Source organism: Pelodiscus sinensis, chromosome 19 (genome assembly GCF_049634645.1).
Source record: "Pelodiscus sinensis isolate JC-2024 chromosome 19, ASM4963464v1, whole genome shotgun sequence".
Classification (NCBI taxonomy): Eukaryota; Metazoa; Chordata; order Testudines; family Trionychidae; genus Pelodiscus; species Pelodiscus sinensis.
Genome location: NC_134729.1, coordinates 23,397,175 through 23,421,734, shown reverse-complemented (window position 1 = coordinate 23,421,734; position 24,560 = coordinate 23,397,175). Strand labels below are relative to the sequence as shown.

The following is a 24,560-nucleotide window of genomic DNA, read 5'->3' as shown; positions in this document are numbered from 1 at the left end:
TATTTCTTGTATTCCTCTCTGTAAAGCCACCTGCTGTGGTTACTATGAGACCAATTATCCAGGGATTAGAAAGAAAGGAAAGCAAGTAATAAATGTAAAGACTTGTCTACATATGGAGTTACTCCAAAATAGATCTTCAGGAATAACACTTGTGGTGTGGACACATTTATTCCAGAATAAATGTGACATGTTCACTCAATCCTCTTTGCAAGCAAATTAAACTAAACTGGGACAAGGAACTCTTATTCTGGAATGAAAATATTACGCACTGGCTGGCGGCAATGCTTTAACCTATTATTTACTATTCTTTTGCCAAAATAAGAATGTCCACAGATGAAATTATTCTATAGTAAGTACTGCATTATAAATTCACACCGACCTTAATCTAAACTAACTTTGTAGAGCAGACAAGCTTTAAGACACCTTTGAAATGGATCTGAAACTGTCTTTCTAAACAAACATGTCCTTGTTTTAAAAGTCCAGAATCTCATGATACTGCAGAGCTGGCAGTGAGCCCTGCATGCCTGGGAAGATGAGAATCAACCCTCTCTCCAACGGTATCAAACACCCATTTCCAGCCCTGCAGGAATGTGGAATATCAGACTTTTAGGCTGGGATTTCCAAAGGAGCCTCATGGAGTTAGGAATTCACTGACTTCCATGGGGAATGGGCTTTTCTAACCTGTATAAATCTCACCCTTAGTTCATAACATGTTTATGTCTAGAAAAGCTGTCACTGATGGTGGGTGGAATCTTGCCCTCTACAAGATCCTGCAAACTGGGATAACTTGAGGAAGAGATAATTCCACTGTCGGGAGTGGGTGAGGTTGTCCTTTAAACAGCTGGCCGTCATTTTCAACTGTTCATACAAATGGAATCTTGAGAAGATGGATTCATGGGCAAGTGATGAGGACAGAGGTATGGGATGAATATTTATCATACAGAAATCATTTCCCCATATCTTGTAGATGGGAATAGGGATAGGCAGTAGATTTGTAGTCACCTAAATATTGGTACTATTCTCTGGAAGAAATCCCTGCATTGGGCTTCCCTCTCCCCTCATCTGAACAGCAGTGTCCCCTTTCTCTTCACAGAAATAAGCACCTTCCTTCCCCACCTCAGCTGTAGCAGGTGCTATAATAAAGACTATTCCTGCCCCAAAGAGGGACAGATATTTCCTTTCCCCACCATAAATGCAGAAAGAAAGAAAGGAAACCACACTATGTTCCTGCCACACTCTGCCATGTCCAGATAGCTCAGAAACACTTCTCTACATGGATGCAACAAGCTAAGATAATTTCTCATGTAAGAATCAGTGCATAGAGGGATGCATTTGTCCCTGTGCTTTCACTCTGAATGTCCTAGCTTTTGTGAGTCCAAGTCAGGCCCTCTGCATTGCTTGAATGTAGTTTTTTGTATTTAATAACTTACGCCTTATCGCTCTGTAAGCCATGTTCAAAAGCTAGATAAGCACCATAGCAAAGTGCACAGCAGGAACACAGCACTGAGAGCAAGTCAATAGCAATGAGATCTCATTATTAAACTGTCAATACCTAATTCCCTCCCTAGCAGGGACAAGCACTGATATACACAGTGCTCAATATAGCCTCTCAAGGGAGTATTAACCCTTGAGTACAGAGAGTCTGGTTTTATTGCTGTAAAGCCTGCTTCCAAGCCTGAGGGTTTCACACACATCTAATGGCATCCCAATCGCAGAGACACTCTGAGAGAAGAGGCATCCCAAAAGGAACAATAAGACAGATCAATTATGATCAGAGGACAACAGAAAATTTCATTTACCTTGAGATGTGGACTATGGTGGAAACAGAGCATAAGTGGAAGACCTGGAGGTGTGGGGCATGTGACTCACAGCCCTGTAAGTCCAGAGTGTTGTGGGGAAGATGCGCCGACAGATATGAATTAGTGGCGAGTAGGTAGGAAGAAAAAGAATGTCTAGGGTATTGGAGAAAAACACGCTGAATAAATGCATAGAGAAAAAAAAATCAGATCATAGCTGAGTGTAAGGAATGGGCTGTCTACAGCATGATGAACACTACAATTCATTTACTCCAGTGAGAGATGACAGCTAATTATTCTGAATTTCCACGTCATAAATAATTTACACACACACAGGCCTGTAATACACCATTAATCAGAAGCCATGCAAACTGCATTCTTTATAACGATGCAGCATGCTCAAATGAACGGAGATGTCTATGCTTCCAAGGGGAGCCACTGTCTTTGCGCATTTTCAGATCAACTGGACACTGTTTTCAACAAGTTACGCCAGGCCCTCACCCTGCACCTACAGAAAATGCTGCCCCTCTCCCTGTTGCTAAGGAAGAGAGACGTGAACAGAAACAAAATGCACTTGGATCCGCAGGAGCAGCATCTCCTGCCACCTCCCTTTACTCTAGTTCATTTTCTTCAGCTACGTATGGCCTTCCTCTTTTATCATCCTCTTCTCATCTCCCGTTTGTTCATCTCAGCTCCACACACTCGCCTCAACTCCACCACTGGAATTTTCAGCCTTACCTCCTCGGCTGCTCACTTTGATTCCAGCTCCCTTCCCCATGGTCACCATGAGCCTCATCACATACAGGACACCTCTACCTCCTTTTAACACACAAAGAAAGGTGACCTTAACCATTGTCCTCCTCAGCTCCAAACAACTCCACTGGTTCCCCCACTTGCATCATGACGCACTTGCCAAAAGCCTCAATGGACTTGCTCCATGGTACCTCACAAACCATGTTTCTCTGTGTACTCCCCTATGCTCATTTACCTCAAAATTCCTCTGTGCCATTTCATAGAATTTTACCATGGCTGCTAGTTCAAGAGCCTTCTCCTTTACACCCTACCATCCAGAACAAGCCTCCTTTTATCTCTGAGTTACTGACGCTACGTTTCATTTCAAATTGCAGCTCAAAACGAAGTGTATCTTCCTTTAGTTACGATGCCCATGAAAGTAAAGCTGTATTAAATATAGTAACACTTTTACCCATTATTGTTTCCAACACGAATATGTGCGTATATATTACAAAGGCACCCATAAGCGGATAACCAAACAAGGCTGTTAGCACGCAGACGTTTGGGTAATGTGGGGTAAAGGGGCTAACAGTCAATCTACTTCCTACATTCTAAAACTAGTCCTGACTGCAGGAGCACCAGAAACCTTGTACAAGAGCCACACTGGCATCTTGCCAGAAGCTTCAGAGCTGCATTTGTGTCCAAGCAGACATGTGAGCTCTTCCATGTTGCCTGCTAGCAGAGCAATGGCTGATCTCGGCATAAACGGCACACAATTACAACACTGAGATTCTAGCAAATGATGGGAAAAGCTGCTGTGATGAAGATGGAGCAGTGCATAGTGGGATACACAGACTAACCTTTTCAAAATCAAGCACCTCATGCTAGTTTTTTCAGAGGGCTCAGCCTTGGCAGCTATTACTGGTTTCCAATGGGAGCAGTGGGTGTTTAAAAAATGGACAGCTAAATAAGTGTTCTGATTTCCAATCTGAGGTAACCAAATGCAAAAATTCTCTCTCTCATAAGTACAGACATACTGGATCAGACCAAAGGTCCATCTAACCCAGTATCCTGTCTGCCAGCAGTGACCAGTGCCAGGAGCCCCAGAGGGAATGAACAGAACAGGTAACACCAAGTGATTCATCCCTCTGTTACCAGGGCTCGCCGAACCGCGGTAAGCCCCGCTTGTCAGCCGCGCTGTTCGGCAATCTGCGCATGCGCAGATTGCCCGAACCCGGCTCTTCCGGGTTGCAATCTACTCGCCCCAGGCGAGTAGATTGTATTATTTGTTGAGCCCTGCCTGTTACTCATTCCTACCCATCCGGGCTAATAGACACTGATGGACCTATCCTCCATAAATTTATCCAGTTCTTTTTGAACCCTGTTAAAGTCCTGACCTTCACAACATCCTCTGGCAGGGAGTTCCGCAGGTTGACTGTTGCTAGAGGATGCTGGAAACCATAGGGGAAATTTTTCACTCCATGCCCTTTTGGATATTTATTCATGGAATAAAAGCATCTACTCTTCAGCGAGACTGTCTGTTCAAGACTGAAACAGCAGGAGTTGCTTTAACAGATTGAGGGGGGTGGGGTGGGGAGGGGACCAGGCTGAGAATAGTAGGGAGAGCTTCAAGTGGAGCAGAGCTGTATATGGGAAGTTCACAGTTGCTGCTCATACTCTACTTAGCTTTAGACCATACTATCAGTCACTTGCTCTTAGTCCCAACACCGTCTTTCGCTCGTCCAGCGGTGCCCAAGTAATTTAGCAAATCTGGCAAACCTTAGCCAAGATCTCAAACCCTGTAATGTCTTAGGCAGAAAACTCAACGCTCTTTCCCCCCACTTGCTCATACAATGTCAAGAGCATAAGTGAGCCCTTGTACAGACACCTCTGAAAATCTGGTCTCTCACAGAATTCTTTACATCATGGCATGAAAGAAAAAGACAGGTGACATGGTTACAAGGGCAAAGGTATGTTTGGGCTGACCTGTGTATAAAGCAGAGTTGGCTTGGATGCCAGATGAAGGAAGGATGCTATTTTAGTATTCTGTCATCCTGAATATTACTTCCTGTGCCCTACATACCAAAACCCACCAGCTTATCCAAGAAATCCCCACACTCTCCATCTGTCAAAGTCAAGCTCATTTCACAGCTAGGAAGATAGTATTTCTCTTCCTACCAAATGCTGAGGCAGCTGAGTCCAGCTGTGCCTAAGTGGGACCCTCAACGCAGTTAAGCTAGTACAAAGAGTGCTATTCTTAAAATGTTCACTGCAGCTAAAAGAGGAACATAGAATTTTACCAGGATACTGGATTGGATTATTGATCCATGCAGGGTACCATGTACAGTGCAGGAGGTGTAGCTCAAAGGCCAAAATCAGATCATGGGCCAAAGGGCTAAGTGTTATTCAAATAAACGCCTCAGGTGAAAGCTTATTAAATCCATGATGCACTCTATGACACTTGTAAAATACTGCACAGTGGTCAGAAATCCATGGAAACATGTTACTTCAAGCATCACACCAAAGGCTTCCATTGTTCACCTTCACTTTCCTGCCTCCAGAATTTGTGGGCTCCTCTCTCACATCCTCAATACATGTGCCCTCTTCCTCTAATTATCTTCTCCCTGTACAGTCTTCCCTTTAATCCCGGAGTCCTACCACACACAAGCAGGCTGGAGTTCATGATGACAAAGTGAAGCATCATAGCTCCACTGATGGATGCTGCTCAGCTGCAGGGCAGTCAGGCAGGAGTTAACAGGTTTCCTTGTGAGGCCCCATTAAGCAATACAAGCGACTTCTGTGTAAAAGGATTTTTAATTCATCGTTACAAGTGGTGGTAATGAAGAGGATGCACGCTGGAAATGTCAGACGATCCATAAAGAGTGGTGCTTCAAGATTTATCACTCTCGCATCACACTGCTCCATCACGCAACCTGAATAATGAATGCTTTTTACATTCACATTTGTGTACAAAACCCATTTGCACAACAGAGGAAGAGCTCTAGGAGCATACACAGAGTTTTCCTAACCTTTCATCGAGGGGCTGCCTGGGCTGCCTATTTTACATAGCTACGCAGTTAACGAATACATTCGTACTAACTACCGAATACATCAGTGCTAATGACATCTTCCCCCACCATGTCCCCCTCTTGCTGTCCAAAACTGACTCCCACACAAACGGAAAACAAAAGGCACAATTTATCTACCAAACGCACCCATAGCAGTGGGGTATTCAGAACCAGCTGGGAAAACACAGCACCCTCGGCAAAGCCAAGACTCATTTACTCCATCTAATCATTAATCACCTATTAGTAATTCCCTGTGATGAAGCAAGTGCACCCTCCACAGAAAGGAACTCAGTTACATGCCAGTAACTGGAATTCTACCGATTCATCCTCTCCAGGTTTCCTCCTTCCTGAGATAACCACAAGGGGGCATTTGTAAATCTCTGCACAGAGGATGGAGATAGGAAATATTTCCTGATGGAGAAAGTGAAGCCTTTTAAAGGAAAACAGACCCAGTCAGACACATCTAAATGGCCCTGCTTCCTGAGACATTTCTTGTAATAAACAGGAGAACATCTTTTAGCCCCTGCAGCCTGAGGCTTCTACACAGATCATTGCTGTTCTTCTCATTAGTGTGCCAAAACCCTGCTAACACTCAAGCAATCCCCAGGAAGTACCTACCAGTTTCCACCTTTGCTCTGGAATAGAACTGATGTCCACAGGATGGCGCTCTATTACATTGAGGAAGCGGGCTTCTGGGACAGCAATAGCACAGATTATATGAATCCACCTGGAAAGCACAGAAATTAGAAGCTGCCATATTTTTAAAAAATATACGCTACATTTATGGGCTGTATAAACTCTAGAGGGCTGTTAACATTTCTTCTGGTTTCTCTTCTACAGTATCTGGACACATTTAGGATAGTTGGCAACACTGGTACTATTAGCATCTGGTTATTAATCACACGCTGCACTAGATAAAGGTCTCTGGAACAATGGGGATCCACTTTCTTCAACAGGGACCCATTCCTGCATGGTGCTGAGCACTGTCTCAGAGGTGTGGCCTTTGAAGTCAATGACACTAATGGTGTTCGGGGCCACACAGAGAATCAGACTCTTAAGAGCACAGAAAGAGGACAGGGTCAGCCCAGACTTCCACGTTCACCCATCCCTTCTAGATAGCAGAAAGGATGCATGCGAGGCAAAATTACACTTCCCACATTGGAGCACCATGACCTGTGCTCACATCATCAACAAAATTACTTGCATTCGTGCTTGGACAAGACTGCTAGTATATGTGCAATGAAGTATAGCTGCAGCTGTGCTAGTCCCAGGATATTAGACACACAAGGTAGGGGAGGTAATATATTTTATTGGGTCAATAAATCTTTTATATATTCTGTTGGTGAGAGATCTTTCCAAAGAAGTCAGTTCAATAAAAGACAGTACCTTGTGTCTCTAGTACACATGCAAGACATTTTAAATGCTACCTACCTTCCATCAGTGGTCATCTGAAGAGCTCCTCCCCTGAGATTACAAAGGCAGCAGTCCTACAGTTTAAAAAAGAGAGTCATAAAGCTTAACCGAAAAGGCTACCCAGACGATCCCAAATCGAATCTCCCCAGGTATTTATTAAGTTAGGGCAACAGCATGCTGGGAAAGATTTTCCGTTTCCCTGCCTCCCCCCGTGTGGAAGCATCCAGGTAGTTCTCCCCAAAACCTTCTCTTTCAAGTCTCCACTGCTGTGGATGCTTACCGCTGCCCACGCACTGGCTGAGCACCGTGAACAAGACCAGCCTTCATTCACTAGATCAGGGCGTATTCCATAGCAACCTGAAAGAAACCAAAGTATCCTCACACTCTTGGCAACACATACATGAAGCCCATTGCTGACAGTTCAGGTTAAATCCACCACGGAAATTAGACACAGAATTTGGAATCAACAGATTCAAAATCCAAAGGACAATACAAAACTCAGAAGAAAGAGTCATCTTTGAGTAGGACTGAAGTCACAGGAGAACAGGAAACCCGACTCCCCCTTAGGGCAAGAGGTTAGGAGGAGATGTCTGGCACAACATTCAAGAGACTTGTCGCAGCAGGTCTGGCCTTACTGAATGCTAAATGGACACATGAAAAGAGGTAAGACTTATCAGCTGATTTTAGCCCAGCTGGTGCAGCCACCTTTGCAGAGAGGTCAAGAAGGATCTTACTAGAAGAGGAAAGGTAAATAAAGTAATCAAACAGTGCTGAATTAAATGCTCCATGTGCTTACTGTTGCACATCACACAGGAAGTCTCTCCTGGAACAGGTAATTGAAGTTGGATTTCATGAACCCCAAGAAGCCAGTGGGCCATCCTTCCTTCCAAGCACCGCAGGAGAAATTTTCAGCTTACCACACTAACAGCTGGAAATTGAGGTGCTGCTATCTCAGCCGAACAGGCAAAACTAAAGTTTTACCCAATTTATTAACAGCTGCCTGGGAGGTCAACACAACACCTCTGCAACGAGCAATTATATAATGCAGACAATTTTAGTAAAGAGTCCATAATATAAACCCATGATTGCCTCCCGCATAGGAGGCACCTTTCCATCATGTGACAGGTCATGAGAGTGGATCCGGTCCAGAACAGGCAAAAGAAGCTGGGTGATGCAGTCTGAAAAACCGATTAGGAAATTGGTTTGAAACAGACATTCACATTCGCAAGTCAAATGTCTGTGGAGCCCAAACCTGTGTGGAAGAGATTGAAATTTCAGCCTTGATTTCTTGTTTCAAGACCACCAATCAGGGACCTTTGGACCGAAAGGGGAAATGAGATACAGACACACAAACTAAAGAATGAAAAAAAAATGCAAGAAGCCCAAAGGAGAAACTACATGAGAAACATTTGATATTTAAATTTGTTTTCAGAAAATAAAAGGAATCTTGCTTATTAAGATATAGGGTGCTGCTCAGACTAAATTTTGAGCTGAGTAGTACTATCTGTTCTTCAGGAGCCAAGGTGCTATTGAATATCGCTAGGAAGCAAAATCTCGTCCTTCTAAATAGGAGGCTTTTAGTTCCCAGAGATAGCTGTACAAGGGAGAGGGGAAGAAGCGTGTTCTGAGGGGAGCTAGGGACTTAATGAAGCACTGAATCTATAGTTAAATGCAACAAGGGCAGCAAATAAGCAAAGTAACTATTCTTTCCCGTCACTAGATAGTGGTAGCACCTCAAACACCTAGAAATCTTGGCAGAGGTTTCCTTGTGTCCTTCCCCCTGTCACAACCAGGTAAGACTCCTCCAAATTGGAGGTCTGCTGAGCAATTTTACAGCACCCAGCCAGACCAGCGGCAAAAGCCCCGAGGTAGTAGCTTTATTCTACAAAGTGAGCTAGCTAGTCTCACCACACCAAAATAAAATGTTTAATGGAATTTGCAAGTGCAAGCTGACAGTGATGAGGAGACAGGAAGGTTCCTAGAGTGAAGCAGCTAAACCCAAGCCTCACAGCTAAAGCTGATTAGCAGAATGCACCAGGCTCTGTCTGTGACTGCAGATTAACTTTGCTTTATTCATATACATGCCTCTCCAAATCAGAATTTGGTTTGCTGAGAATGGTTTGGAATGCCTTTATTCCATACATGTGTACATTTTCAGTAGAAAAAGACTCAGCTCTCCAGTAATGACTATTTCCAAGATGAGAAAGCCACTCTATCATTGGTGCACTCAACCTATGTCAACGTACTACCCACCAGGAGCCACAAGTGACTGGCTCGTGGATGCAAGAGAAGTTCATCCTTTATTCTAATTTCAATTCCCTACAAGAGACATTTGTGCTCAACATTTCTGTCTATAAAGCTGAGTCCATAAAAGCAATTTTTGCTGATACAAGTCAAATAATTCTTTCCGTCTGTCAAGTCAAACAGCAGAACAGTAATCTACCACCTCTTAATACTAACGCAAACCATAACTAGATGCCGTAGGATCTACAATACTCCTGACGCAGGCCAGCACCTTCAACCAGCTGCCACCAGAAATCTTCTCTTGGGCATAATAAATCAAAGAAATGTGTAATGATCTGCTGTATTGTTGTAGCTGTGCTAGTCCCAGGATATCAGTGAGAATATGGATGAGGTAATATCTTTTATCAAAGCAACTTCTGTTGGTGAAAGAGACAAGCTTACAAGCTACACTGTGTAGGAGAAAGAAAGAGCCTGAAGCATGGACCTGGTGCTTGAACCAAAGTAAGCAGGAGGTGTACTTTGAGTAACAGACAGGCCTTGTGGAAAGCAGATGTTTGCCTGCAAGTCAGTGTCTCAGCACTAGAAGTGCTAGCACTGCTAAAAGCACATGAAGTATGTAAATACAGTCCACCAGGACAGCACAGGGACACCCAGCTGAGTATGTGATAAAATAGTCTGAAATAATAAGAGTGAAAGCAGAACAATGGGCAGTGAATGCTTTGGAGGAAAGTACAAGGGGAGGTACCAAACATGTCATTAGTGCGTAAGAGGATACGTATGGTGTGTATCAGAGTGCTCATTTCTGTAATATAAACATTGGGGTACCTGAACTTCACTCTTTGGCTGGCCTAGGGGGCAATAGTAAAATCCATACGATTGACTGAGCCATGTCCATTGTCAAGGGTACCATTGTCAAGCGTACAAACACATAGGGGCTTGGAGGCCATCTGGCTACTGACGACTATTAATGTACTTCATTCGACTATAAACCTGGCTCTGGTGCCTTCGTATCTTACCTGAGTCTGTGGTCTCTGTGGTCTCAAGAAGTCTATTATGCTAGCTACCTGCACAGAGCTGGCACATATACTGAGGGAACATACAAAAATGCTCGCAGCCACTAATGGAGCACAAGACCTGTCAGAATGCCACACCAGTGAATCCTGAATTTACTACATCACTGTCATGAACTACTAGACGCTGGACTCTTCTTCAGGTCTGTGACCTTTCCAATAAAATAGATTACCTCGCCCACCTTGCATCTCGAAAGAAAGAGATGTGTGCGCCTCGAGTGATAAACCAACACCGTCACCAACAGCAACACAGACTACATGAAAGTAAACTTCAGAAACTACAGTATTCCATAAACCCTTCCTGACTTACATGACTGAGGTGGCACTGCTGTATTTACCTCACTTTCCTATCTCTCAGACTCACTAATGTGGCTTAGCACTTTGGGAATTTATAAGGAAAATGCCTGTATAAGTGGGGGCTACCATCAGGTAGAACTTGATCTTTCCCGTTTCACCCCTTTTATTTTCTTCCCACCCCACCGCAGCCACAGATAATAATTCCAGGGGGAACAGGAAACGAATAGCAAGCAGATGGATAGAAATATCCAAGGATAGTCACAGCCATGACAGCTCTGAGAACACAGTGAAGTGGAACTGAATATGCTATAGGAAGTGGAGAAAGGTTACGTGGCAGGAACTGCCACCGTGCCCAGAAGGCGTGCAAGTGCAGAGAGCACAGGTATAAAGAGGCTTCCAAGTATCTACTGCCCAGACCCGAGCAGGAAGGAGGAACACTTACTAGCATGAACCTGCAGGCAGCACTTGGCGCAGGATATCAGGAGGCTGGTTCCATCTTCTCCAATGTACGAGTTGGAAGGAAGGGGTTCTGTGTTTTCACCACCTGAGGTAAAACACATCTCAGGGATCAGGGGCTTTGTCTTCTGTCCACACTTGGAAAGCTGGAGCAAGGAGGAGCTCTCTCCTATGGAGACCTGGACAGCCTCTTTCTCCATCTGTAAGGACTTAAGTAGGAAAAGGAAACAGTAGCGCACACTCCACTTTGCCCATCTGCCAACTGTTCTAAATGTCAAAGGATTTTTCACAAGGGCAATATTAATCCTCACTAGCTCTCAGTGTCTACAAACATGCAGCAGGCTCTCTTATTTCATCTCCTCGCTCACATGACAGGAATCTTGTTGCTCCCTTCCATTCCACTAGGATGTGGCTTGGGATCTGCCATTGTGTTTGAAAGCTCAGGGAAACATTAGAATAACAGGCAGCATTCACTATTTTTTGTGTTTAACTTTGCCAAAGTAAAATCAAATCCCTAAAAGCTGCAGAAGAACATCATCTCAACAGAATAAGATTTCCTCTCCCCTTTGGCAGCCTCTCCAATGCTTTCAGCAAGTATTTCTCCACAGTGACATGTAAAGTTTTTTGGTAGTAACCCAGAGTTAAAAACAATGGATTAAACAGCCAAGCCGCACCCAAGTCTCCTCACAATACAGCAGCATCATGCAGTCCTGGAGAGATACTTTATTTCCTATCTGCAGAATGAATCAGGGATTTTAAAAAATGCATGCGCCTAGACAGAGCTGTGTCTGGCTCCACGTGCCCTATTTATGCAGGGACATACTGGGGCACTGTTGAGCAAATAACATATCTAACACATTTTGCCTTCCTGCTCCTAAAATATCTGAAAGCAAATTGAAAATTCCTTAAAGCTGATGTTCAAATTCATTGAATGAATCTTATTTTTTTGCTTTTGAAGGTTCAGAAGGCTGGGTGCAGTGCTTAGATGCAAATCGTCATAGGAACAGCTTTGTGTGTTTCTGTTCCCTGATGGGAGGCACATGCCAGGATTACTGGTACAAAGATGTGTGTGATTTTAAATACCAGATTCTAAAATACTATTTTGAAATTTGCGTCCCATGAACACTTTTGCCAACACAACTCAACTGTCTGAACGCTAAGGGAAAGCAACACACACACACTGATGCGAATGGGGCAAAAACACATTTGGACAACAAAAATACTGCAATTATATATTATGGGTTTGGTTGTGCCAGGAAAATGAGATGTGCCTGCAATGGGATTGCATCTCTCAAAACCATACAGAAAAGAGACATTGAAAGAGGCAGGAAAAAGGGGCTGGTTGGGGGCACCCCATCCACCAGCTGGGACTCCCCCAGCCTCCCACCTCCCAGGCGCCCTTTAGGGAGGGCTGATGGACTGAAGGTCCCTCCTTCCTGATTTGTACGGGGACATTGCTGGTTGTTCCCCTTCATCAGGGAGCAAGGGGAAAGTGCACAGTTTGCTGCATTCCTCACTCTGGTTAGGAAGCGCAGGGGGCAGATGAGCTGTGCACATTGCTCTCACTCCCTGACAGGGACAGGAAGGGGAAGAGCAAGCATCCATGGTGCAAATCTTGAGGGGGGACCCTTTGTTCCCCCCCCCCACCGCTTTCCCCACTCACTCCCCTAAATGCACACCCAGAGTCCCCTGCCCAGAGCTCCTCCTCACCTTCCAACCCTAACTCCACACCTCAGCCCTAAGTTCCTCCTTAAGGATCCAAGCAATGCTGGATAAATGCTAGTCATATATATTTTAAAAATTAATTCAGATCTGCTGGGACAACAAGAGGCCCATTATGATTTTTATTCCCAGTGTTTTAAAATGAAGGGGGAAACGGTTCAGTACATCTGTGAAAAGTGGCATCTCGGTGGAACTAAAAGTGAGAAAATAGAAGGCCATCAACCTAGTAATTGGGACACAGGAGTTGGAACAAGCATATTTAAATACATGATAGAAATACTCTCTTCTCTTTGTGATTCTGTTTTCATGCCTATAGGCCGTGTAAGGGTAATTACACATGGTTACATATAACTATATTCATACACAGAATCACAGAACTGAAAACAACCAGAAGAAGTCATCAAGTCCAGTCCCCTGCACTCATGGAAGAACTAAGCATCATCTACCCAGTCCCTGACCGGTGTTTGTCTAACCCGCTCTTAAAAATTTCCAGTTATGGTAGATTCCACAACCTCCATAGGCAGTTTATTCCAATGGTTAACAATCCTAACAGTTGGGATGTTTTTCCTAATGGCCAACCTAAACCTCCCTTGCTGCAATTTAAGTCCATTGCTTCCTGTCCTATCACTAAGAGTTAAGGAGAATAATTTTTCCTCCCTTCTCCTTGTAACAGCCTTTTAGATCACTGAAAACGTACCACTTTTTAAGCTGCCTAAGATGGTTCCCCCAACACCATCACTGCAGGGAGCAGGGGAGGCAGAAGCACAGTGGGGAAATGGCGTGAGTGGGGACTGTTTCAGCCCCCGCTTGCACCAGTTCCCACTGCGGATGTTTCTGCTTTTGAAATGTACAAGAGCCCTGTGGCTCTTCCTACATTTAAAATGCAGAGCCACAGCATGGGTGGCTCCGGAGCCAGCACAAGCCAGGACTACTCAGTCCTGGCTCCTGCTGCGGCTTTGCAGAATGGCATTATTGACTAATTGTATAATCGATATAAACTGTATTAAGTATATGATTAGCCAGATAATCGCATTTTAACTTAGTCCACATCCGGCGAAGCAGCACCTGTCCACAGTGGCCCGGGCTGGCTGCGGACAGAGGCTGCTTCAGCTAGGCAGGCAGCCTGGCTCAGACCCAGCTTGCACTGGATCCAGGGCCTAACTCCAATGTGGCTCTGTAGTTTAAATGTATGAAGAGCCGGGTGAGCAGGCAGCCCGGCTCTTAGTACATTTAAACTGCAGAGCCACACCGGAGGTAGGTCCCAGACCCAGCACGAGACAAGACAGCCGAGCTGCCTTCCTTTATCGACTAATCGAATCATCGATAAAAATTCTATCAATGACTCGATTAGCCAATTAACAACATCCTAACATCCCTATTCTGCACCTTCTTCAATTTTCCACATCCTTTCTGAAATGTGGCGCGTGCGCGCATGTGCACACGCGCGCACACACACGCACCCCCCCCCTCATTACTATGGAACTAACCATGCTAAAAGGATACCAACTAGTACCAATTTGATGCATAAGCAAGTGCAGCAGTACTGTACATATTCATGTTTGCTCCTGTAAATCACTACAGGACCCAAATGTGCCAGTGTGTTGCATCTTATTTTTTCCAATCCCCTTGAAATGTGCAGCTTTGGTGTTTATGCTAGATACAGAGAAGTTATCAGCATTATGTACACAATGCACAGAAGAATTTTCCGTCTTGATAGCTGAGAAGCTTTACAAATTGTGAATGCCTCCCACCCTGTGGTCTGATTAATAATATACATTTGATAGTTGGGGAGCGTTAAATTTGGTTTTCAGTGTTTTGCTTGGCAATGACTGCCTAGAAAATCTGCACCTTAAACTGAAGTTCCTGGAACTTGAAATCCCAACAGCCTCTTATGGCAAGCAAGGAAGCCTGGATGTGCCCAGAAAACCAATATGGGTATTATCTCTGATTTACTCAAATGATCAGAAAATTAAAACAAATTTCACATCACAAAGACATATTACATATGCATATCTCCCTTCTGCTGCCTTCTATAGTGCCTGCAGCGTTACATTAAGCCAAGACTCCAAAGCATTATTTTATAAAACCAAGACCAACACCATTGCTCTTGCTTGCATAAACTGCAGTTACATCTGCCTGCATTAGCCTGGGAAAAGAGAATTGCTATAGTGTAGCATTTCAGTAGCACTGAGGTTGGCCTTTCCTAGGGATGGACAAAACCACAGGGAGAACCTGACATTAGTCAGTCAGTATTTTGTGAATCCACCCTCAAATTCCAAACAACCTGTAGTAAGGGCAGAAGAGTGTAAAACATCCTCTTTCAAGCAGGCAGCATGTCTCAGGGTATGTCTACACTGCAAAACACAAATCACCTGCAGCAGCAAGTCTCAGTACCTGGCTCCTCTGACTCAGGCTCATGCTATGGCGCTAAAAATAGTATTGCAGACATTTTCCCATGGGCTCAGAAACCCAAAGTGCCCAAGAATGAATGTCTCAGAGCCCAAGAATGAATGTCTACACAGTTACTGTTAACCCCACTGTTCAAGTCCCGCAAGTGCAAGTAAGTTGATGCAGGCTCAGACTCATACTGTTGTGGGATGGGTATTTTGGTTGGTTTTTGTCACTATGGATGTATGCAGAGAGAGCAGAGATTTGCTTTCTCTTTAGGAACCCCTAAACTGCACCCCTCAGCTTGAGAACTTGCCAAGCTCTCACTGTTGGTTAAGGAAGAGAAGAGCATGAGTCCCCCAGCTATTAGTAGAAGGGGAAGTTTGGTACAGTCCTGGTGGCCTTGTGTAGTTCAGGGGTTCTGACTGTTTTCATCCTGAGGGCCTCTGCTTTCCCATCATGTTATACAAATTCCATGACCCACCTGTGCCATAACAATTGGTTTTCTGCATTTCCACTGAAGTTGGGGGTAGCAAGCAGGACAACTGCCTAGTGCCCCATACCACAGTGGGCCCCATGAAGCTGATTTCCTCAGGCTTCAGTTTCTGCTCCAGGTGGCAGGGTTCAGGCTTTGGCCTTCTGCCCTGGGTCATAGTGAGTCTAATGCTGGCCCTGTTCTCTGGTTTGTTTTGATGGACACTCTAAACCTTCTACACCCCACCTCTGGGGCCCTGGTTGAGAACTGCTGGTGTAGACAACCTACATACATACGTAGCACTTATGTTCCCCACCAAAGGATCTCAAAGAGCTTTGTATTTCAGTTCTCACACCACCTCCCTGAGGTAGGCAGTATTCCCATTTGAAGTAATGGGGGCAGAGAAATTAGGTGAAGCACCGAAGGTTACAGAAGAATTCTGTGGCAGAACAGAAGAATTCTGTGGCAGAACTCAACACAAGACAATCTGAGTTTAGCTGCATATTCCCTTGCCATGGAATTTTGTTTTACTTAAATAAAATTAAAAATTAAAGCAAGGAAAACTGAAGTCTGCTATTTCCAGATACACGCTCTGGTGCACATATCCAGGGCTCTGACTTAGTAATTTACAATAAAAGTCTAGATAATCATACGGACACTATGAAAACAAACTCACACTAATCTGATTCAAATGCACTGCAGCAGTATCAGAAAATACCTGGGTATAAGGGTAGAAGAGGGTACAGACAGCACAGTAGGGCTCACTTAGGGCAGCAGCTGCATTGAATTTGCGCTCAGCCGGGAAGTTATGTGCTTTATTCTTCCACTGCAGGGAAAGTAAAGACTTCAAAGCCTCTGGGTCACTCACATCCTCCTCCCCAGAAAATGGAAACGTTTCTAGAGTAAAATGAGCAAGGAGAAGTGTCTTCAGTATGGATGAAATGCAGCAAGAGGGTATAAAATAAACACTCCAGTGACACTTAGGAGAAGTAAGAAACACCACCATCACTTAGTTCTTCTATAGCACTTTTCGTCCATTGGTGTCAAAGCACTTTGCAAAACCAGCAATCATTATCTCTCTCTCTTACAGACAGGGAAACTGAAGCACAGAGGGAGAGCGACTGGGCCAAGCTCACATGACAGGTGAGAAAAAAGAGAAGAGAACCCATGTTTCCCAACCCTCTGAGTCCCAGGTTCTGTGCTTCGGACCACACGGCCTCCCCTCGTTAAGCCGCGTTCAAGGCATGCAACACAGACCTATAGAAATCTGCTTCTCTCCAGGCAGCAGTTTCATCTTTCAGGAAATTGCCTGATGAGTTGTTTGTCCAGGCCAGTTCCCAAGAAGGCCTGAGCATCATCCAGTCACCAGCTGCGAGTGGCAACTCTGTTCTCAATTGTGGGTGCACTTTGAATTTGGCTCTCGGGCATAATTTGTCTGGGTTCTACTCTGCACTTTTCCCCCCAACCCTTTTTCATCAGTTGCAATCTACTGAGCAACCTTCATCTGCTTCTGGCACAGGTCTGGCAGGCAGCAGTTTGTACCCAGGCATTCTTTGATTCTGCAGCTGTGGAGTCCACCTCTTGCCTCAGTTCTGGGGTCCAGTTTCTAAGCATTCATTGTAAAATAGTTTCTCATCTCTACTAGTACAATGAAAACTTTCCATGCGTGGCCCAAGTATAAAATACCATAGCATTGCCCAAGTCTGCCAAAAGCCCAAAGCAATAGCTCTGAGCAGTAGGGAGTCTCCTGTACATCTCAGTGCTATGTCAACTCTGAAGCCTAGTAACACACAAGGACTGTTCATTACTTGTCAGGGATGATTTTAGCAGAAACATCCCAAAACTACTTCCCTGTTCTTTCCTGGGTGTCAAAGCCCCATTCCTCCCCTACCGCACTGCCAAAGCCTCTCCTTGACAACTTTGACACATTCAAGTGCCTGAGGCACGTGGAAAAATGAACACTTGAGGCAGAGCAAAATATTAATGTAGCAAGGGATAGGATACCGATTGTATTATTCATTCTCTGGTTTAATTCAGTGGAGACCACTCTTCAAAAGCCTTTTGAATCTGCTGCAAGATTTTCAGCCTGATGCTCTGCAGGACCACAGGAACCAAGGGGCCCTGTAGTCAGGTCTATACCTCAGTTTGCCCAAGAGGACCTCAGCATTTGACTCTCCCCCATATAATTCCATTTATTCTAGAGGAGAATTAGGGAACACGGGTTCATGCCAGGAGCTATATACCCAAAAGCTGTACTTTCCTCTGGCCAAGGCTACGTCTTCACTATGAGTGAGAAGGGAGATTTCCCTTATCACGTACACGTGTGTGCACTAGTTCTCACCAAGCTAACACATGGCTGCAGTAGCTCTGGTAGTGGCCATAGAGACATTGCCTAGCGGTGCCAAATATGTGCACACGGGCAAGGGAATTACACCCCTAGCTTGTAGTGTAAACATAGCCTAACAGTGCCAAACTGCATTACCTGTGCTCAGCAGTGCAACAATGCCAGCTGTGTACAGAAGGCACTTATAGGGAAATATCAAGTACAGCTGGGCCAACTGAAAGTGATTTTCTAGGCTGGTATTTTGAAGTCCTGATCTGCCAATTGAGTAAGATCACAGACTTACCTTTTCTCCTTCCCTCTCTGCTGCACCTGCAGCCTGTCTCCAAACAGGAATTTAATCACTGATTGCCTGGAGCGTTCTTCCCAATTTCCCCATGATGTTTCCCCCCACGCTTCCGGTAGCCAACAGATCTCACCCAGAAAAGTAGAAAAAGGCAGAAACACACACTAGAGCAGGGTTTAGTGTTCAGCAACACTTCCTTTGGAGTGCATAGAGCCCTGCCACAATGTGTAAGAATCTTGGGCCACAACGTTATATTAGGTCCACACCAGCAATTTGTCTGCATGTGACAAGCCACTGGCTCGCTAAGCAAGCAGCCCACACACATCAGTACTCTGGAAAGCCATTTGCTCTCACCTTCATCACTTGAGGTCTCCTGTTTAACCACAGATAATGGGGATCGGGTCGGTGGTTTGCCCAGTGGATGACGGCGACTTTTCTTTATCTCCATCTTCATTTTTGAAAAAGCAGAAGTGGCCTGAAACAAACCAGAACATGTTATGTGGGAACCCAAAAGTTTTGGGGAGTAGAGGTGCAACAGAGACCAACTCAAGCTAATTCCCCAGGATGAGGCCTTTAACCCACACAATCATCAGCGCCTCTGGGTAGGATCAAAGCACTCCTCACCAGTAATTTTGGTAGATAGGGCCAACATCTTCCCATAAGATCATGCCAGGTAAAAGAAATTACAGCATTTTCCTCTAAACAATATAATCTCAGTCAGACGAGGTTTGCCACTGTCTCTAGCCTCTGAAAAGTTGGATCAGTCATGTCACAAACATACTCATTTTATTTCAGCTGGATACCCCAGGGTAAAAATTTTCTCTCAGGGAGTTTTGAAGTGCCCTTCATTACAACATCTAAGGTAAATGAAGTCTGAAGTTAGAGATCCTTCGTAGATTACAAGGAATTTTCTGCTCTTCTTCACTCCCTGGACAAGGTAGCTTTGTGAACACCTTCACACTCACTCTCACACTCATACACCCCTACACCATCATCCTCAGGATGGACACAGTGGAAGTGCTTTGTCAAAGAGTAAGGTCTTGCAGTGAGCTTCGAGTGTCTTGGAGTGAGCTTGGAGTATACTCCAGGGGGGCCTGTTGTGGCTCACTCCATTGAGGAACTAGGGAGCTGCATTCTGCAAGAACTGGGACATATGTATTTTATCCACAGTCAATCCCAGAAATAGTGAATTTCAGTCACCTATCCTGGAGGTGACCAAGACCTTGTCTACACTAGAGAAAAATGATAGATAACAATGCCTTTCAATTGGTGGAAAGCACCCTTGCATTCTGTCAAAAATCTGCTATAACAGATTGTTTTGCTGGGTGTTAATGAAAATTATCCTGAAAATTTTAGTAGCAAGTTTCAATCAATGCTAACTCCACTGATTGAGTACCCAAGGGGACCCATCCACTACAGCAGAGGTCTCACTGCTGTGCTCTACTGCATCACCCACTGCAAAACTGGCCTCTCTGGTCAACTTTCTCCACACAGCTATACAAGAATCAGTGTCGTAAGAAACCACCTACCCATACATGTAGCATTGCCTGGAGTTTGATTACAAGTGATTTTCCAAGTGACTTTTTGAATGGTATTTCAATTCTACTAGATTGCAATTGCTGTCATCGTCTTGTCCCATGGTAATCATACCAGGCCACGAAATTCAAGAATGAATTCAACAACTTGCAAACAGTCATTTGGTAAGGAATCGATTCAAAATGTCTAATCCAAAAACAAATTTCACTTTCCTTACAGTGTTACATTCAAAAGCGTGAGCAGGTTTGGAAGCCTCCTTCCGATATCTTGCAAAGTGGATATATCTTGGTCCTCATCTGATTTCCACTCTTGCAGTGTAGTGAAGACCCTCCAGTGATGACCATCCCAACCTCAGCATGGTACTGTGGTGTTCCCAGAAAAAAAATCTCTGGCTAATGTGGATCTGGCAATAATCCCTCCACAAAGTTGAGGAAGAGAGTTTGGAAATATGATACCTTAGTGTTCTACTGCCTGGTCCCTGGAAAACCTTTACACTATCTCTCCTCAGTGAAGCGATCAGCATGCCCCTTCCCAGTTGGGAACATAGCACAGGAATGCCACAGGCTGTAGGAACTTGTCTGAGCAGCTAGCCACATTGGTATCAGGCACCTAGATACAGCAGGATTTGTACCAGATCTCCAGCCAAACGCTCACTACCACAACTTGGCTGAGGGCAGCAGTGGAACTCTGGAGAACAGATCCGCTAAAATCAAGATGACAGGCAGGAAAACCCAAATTTAGGGAGGGGAGAGATGAGTTGATCCTTGTCAGCCAGGACCCCTTGACAGTGAAAGCCACACAAAATAATACTGGCCTTGCCGGATTACAATTCTAACTTCTACGCAGCTTAAAATCAGAACATACTCACTGTGACCATTTTGTATGGGTTTGGGGAACATGCGTGGGGTTCATAGGGCTGCTAACATGAGTGTTTGTGGAAGGATAGATAGAAGCCACACACAAATGTAAACATCTACTGCTCTCACTGTCCAACATCGTTCCCCCTCCCATCTCCGCTATACTGACTCCCCCTGTAATCTCCCAGCTCGACAGATGCACCAGGCCGGGGAAACGGCAGGTTAAGTGGCAGAGCTACATCATGCGGCCAAACCCCAAACAGACGACAAATAGCAAAAAAACAAAACCAAGAATAAAAAGGCACAAAGAGACCACAATGTAAGCAGCATAAAAACAGAAGCATTTTATTTCTCCAGAACAAACCATGCAGGCTGTGGCCAAAGCATTTACCTCCCATTGCACCTGCTGGCCCACATGCCACCCAGCAGCTGCTACACAGCATGCACTGGTAACAACAGTATCGATGGCTTTCTTTGGTGTGAGGCACATGCATTAGCGCCCATGTTGGCCTGCTTTGAAATCACCGCACAGGGAGTCGGCAGTTCAGAGGCAGCATCGTTGTCCTTATTAGGGCATTAAGAATGAAAGGGAAGTGCATTCCATGCTACACAGCAGTCAGAAGTGCAGCTCATCACAGCTCCAGCAACTTGTTGATTTTACCCCTGATCTTCCTCCAGTCCGCAGCCACTATATCTGAGAAACACTTATACAGGAGGTGTTTTAACCGGGCCACCACATTGCATGGCAAAGCACATTTCCCTCTACCCCCATGATAGCTAACAGTGCCTCGCCATTCCCTCAGCTTATCAGGGGGAACCATACGGGAAAATAAAGCCGCGGCGTATCTCTCCGGCTTGCCGCTAACTCTCTTGAACATTTCCCTTCGCTCCCTTTTGGGAATCCTCCTCAAGGTGATATCATCCAGGGGTAGGGCAGCCTGCAATAGGTTAAGGGTAGTTACTGTATTTGTCATTGACAAGTTATCCCTGACTTCCCAGCCACCTCCCAAAACCACATCACAAAAATGCTCCTGGACAGGACTATGCAGAAGACAATAGGGGAGGACAATAAGCAGCCTGCTCACTATTTGGGACAGACTGCACAACTGATCAGATTTTATAGCTCAAAGCAAGGATAAGAGAGACATCAAAACTCTGCTGTACTGCAAAGCCTGTGTGAAGGGTTATTTATAATTACTGGCACCCTCTCACTGTTTTACCCTTTTACGTTGCTTAACTATTGGCAGCTGTGACCAATAGGCAAGAAGTCCACAAAGACACCAAACTAACACCACCCCTTCTCTAAGACACAAAGCCAAAGGCAACGCATCTGTTAAACTGATGGAGTTGCAGTAAGTTTACCCGTTGCAAAGCAAAAAGTTGTGACTCGTCGGACTTGTTCGGTTTCCCCAGCATATGATGACCCACACAAGGGCAGGAATTTGTCTCATGTAATTCCCTAACCTTCTCTCGCAATTCACAGATATAGGAATTTATACGAGGGCATAAAAGGCTTATGGAAGGGATGTGTCCTCAAGCTCTTCTTGCTATAGGACTCCCTGTTTTTGCTCAATATCCTGCATTTTAAAAAACTGAAAATATCCCCTATTGGAAAGTTCCCTTCATCCCAGTTCGTGGTCTCAGGTGCATCGAGACTTTTCACTTAAGACAAGAACATTTGCAAACGATATTATGTATTAACTATGAAAAAAAGTGTCAGGTTTACCTCACAAAGCATTCAAAGTGTGTATGTCTCTGTATGTTTATTTTGGGGCATCAGATCTGCTCTAGTTTCGCTAGGGATGTTAGATATGGCTTATTTCAGTAATCATATAGCTGCAATAATTTTTAGTGGTTACACGGTTACTAAAATGCTTCTCCCAGGGGTGGGGCCGTTAGCCAGCACACTCCTGGTTCCCAGCCCCACTCCTGGGGAGCCCCCTGGGACCCTGCACTGCTGCCTCTGTATAAGCAGGTGGAGCTGGTTTGTGAGGGGAGCCGGTTTAAAAATTGGTTCTCTGTGGGAGCCGATACACGCAGGGGGCTGGCCTGAAAGCCAGCTTTCCATGTGTAACGAATTCCACATGTTCCCTGTGCTGCTGCCTCAGTAGCGCCACAGGAACCAGCACACAGTGGGATCTGGCTTAAAAGCCAGTTCCCCATAGGCACTGGCTCTCAGCTTCCTCCCACGCCCTCCCTTGCTTGCTGCTACTGAGACAGAGGCAGCAAGTGGTGAGGTGTGAGCATGCAGTCTTTTGGATTAACCAACAAGCCCAGGCTTATTGGTTAAGCGTTTAAACAACTGTACACTAACATTCTTAGTTGCTGCACTATTACATTGGAAAAACATAATGGCCATTTTACCTGTATTTGCCTAGAACACAATGCAACTGAAAAGCAACGTCGATCACTGATTTCACTTCACTTAAAGACTTCAGTAATTCAGGCCTATCACAGGGTAAGGTTCTGCAGCCTGCAATATGCAGATCAGACTAGATAATCATGATGGTCCCTTCCAGCTTTAAAGCCCAACGTCAGGTCTACACTATACCTGGTAGACTCAGGTTAAGGTATGCAATGTAGCTGGAGTCAGCTTACCATAAGCTGAGCTTGGCAGTGACCTGACACCGAGAGGCCAACAGGAGCAAACGATTGCATTAGCTTCCCTTACTCCTGGCAAAAGGAGGAATACTGGCTGCTGGTGAGGACACCCTCTGAGTACAACTTAGCGAGTCTTAGCTAGACTCACTAAACCAAACTCTAGAAGATCGACTGCAGCAGCAGCAATCTTCCGTGTAGTGAAGACAAGCCCCAAGAGGCTACAAAATAATCTAACCCCGGTACACACACACATTCCGGCAATGAAATCTAAGCCTTTGCCAAGTTTCCAGAATAGGTGCACAGAACATCCCTGATCCAAGTAGCCCTCTGGCTAGCTACTCTGATAACAGTAGTTCTTGCCTCCATATCTGTACAGCCTGATGCAAGTGTCTAGGACTACCTATTCCAGGAATCTTTAAATATCTTTCATATATATTGTGCAAAACATAACAAGCAGAGGCAATATAAAAGTTTAAAGACACTTATTACAGGGTGGCCTTCAGTCTACCACTGACTCCGCTGGTACACTCCATTTGCTCAGGGTGTGGCTGAGTCTTCCACTTCCTTGAGGATTTATTTTCATAAACTCGGGAAGCCCAGATTCAGAACAGAAGTAGGGACAGTCATTTCACTAACGTTAATGCAATTCGAGGGAGAACAGAGGTCTAAGTTTTGGACTTTGTGGAAAACAGAGAAGTCTGAGAATCGCTGGCACCTTCCCAGGCCAGCCAACATACACATGAACTGACTACAATGATATACCATGACCTGCATCACAGAAGAGCTGTTACTTCTTGTTAAAGTGCTCTAAGGCTTTGCTGAGATAGCAACTGGTTTTCATCAACGTGCTGGTACAACAAAGGAATAACGGTCCTGCACGCAGACCACACACCTCATGCAGTGCATGGTATTGTGAACTTTTTTCACAAGAGTGCCTACAGTGGACTTAAGGACCTCACATGGATTCCTAACTGACTGGTAACTGGAGATAGCTAACTTGCACACTGCTATCACTGCTCATTGCTCCAGGCTGGCAGAGAATCTCATTCTAGTGCTGAAATGTCAGGGAGAGCTCAGCACAGAAGTCCAGGAAAGTCTCTCTTCTTCCTGCACATCCTCCATCATGAGCGCATTCTGGTCCCACCACTCTGCCCATGGCTCAAAGCATCCTTCTCCACCATGGGAAACTTTCAGGAATAAACCCTAGAAATGAACTTCGCGCCCTTATAGACAGGTGGCTCCAAGGGAGCATTCTTTTGGTCTCCAGGCACTCGGCGT

The 24,560-nt window shown here is 44.9% G+C and overlaps 1 protein-coding gene across 2 annotated transcripts in view; it reads right to left on the bottom strand.

Annotated features, from left to right (window-relative positions):
* KDM4B (lysine demethylase 4B) overlaps positions 1–24,560 on the bottom strand; it is a 194,272-nt gene that overhangs the window by 14,083 nt on the left and 155,629 nt on the right. Inside the window, exons 13-18 of one of the 2 annotated variants that reach the window (XM_075903063.1) lie at positions 18,643–18,763; positions 16,380–16,558; positions 11,063–11,285; positions 7,290–7,366; positions 7,028–7,083; positions 6,215–6,323 (exon numbers count right to left, since the gene is read on the bottom strand). In XM_075903063.1, coding sequence (XP_075759178.1) covers positions 6,215–6,323; positions 7,028–7,083; positions 7,290–7,366; positions 11,063–11,285; positions 16,380–16,558; positions 18,643–18,763 — 765 coding nt within the window. Of the gene's footprint in view, positions 1–6,214; positions 6,324–7,027; positions 7,084–7,289; positions 7,367–11,062; positions 11,286–16,379; positions 16,559–18,642; positions 18,764–20,999; positions 21,620–24,560 lie in introns of those variants that run through there. The other variant, XM_075903064.1, reaches the window with a different exon arrangement.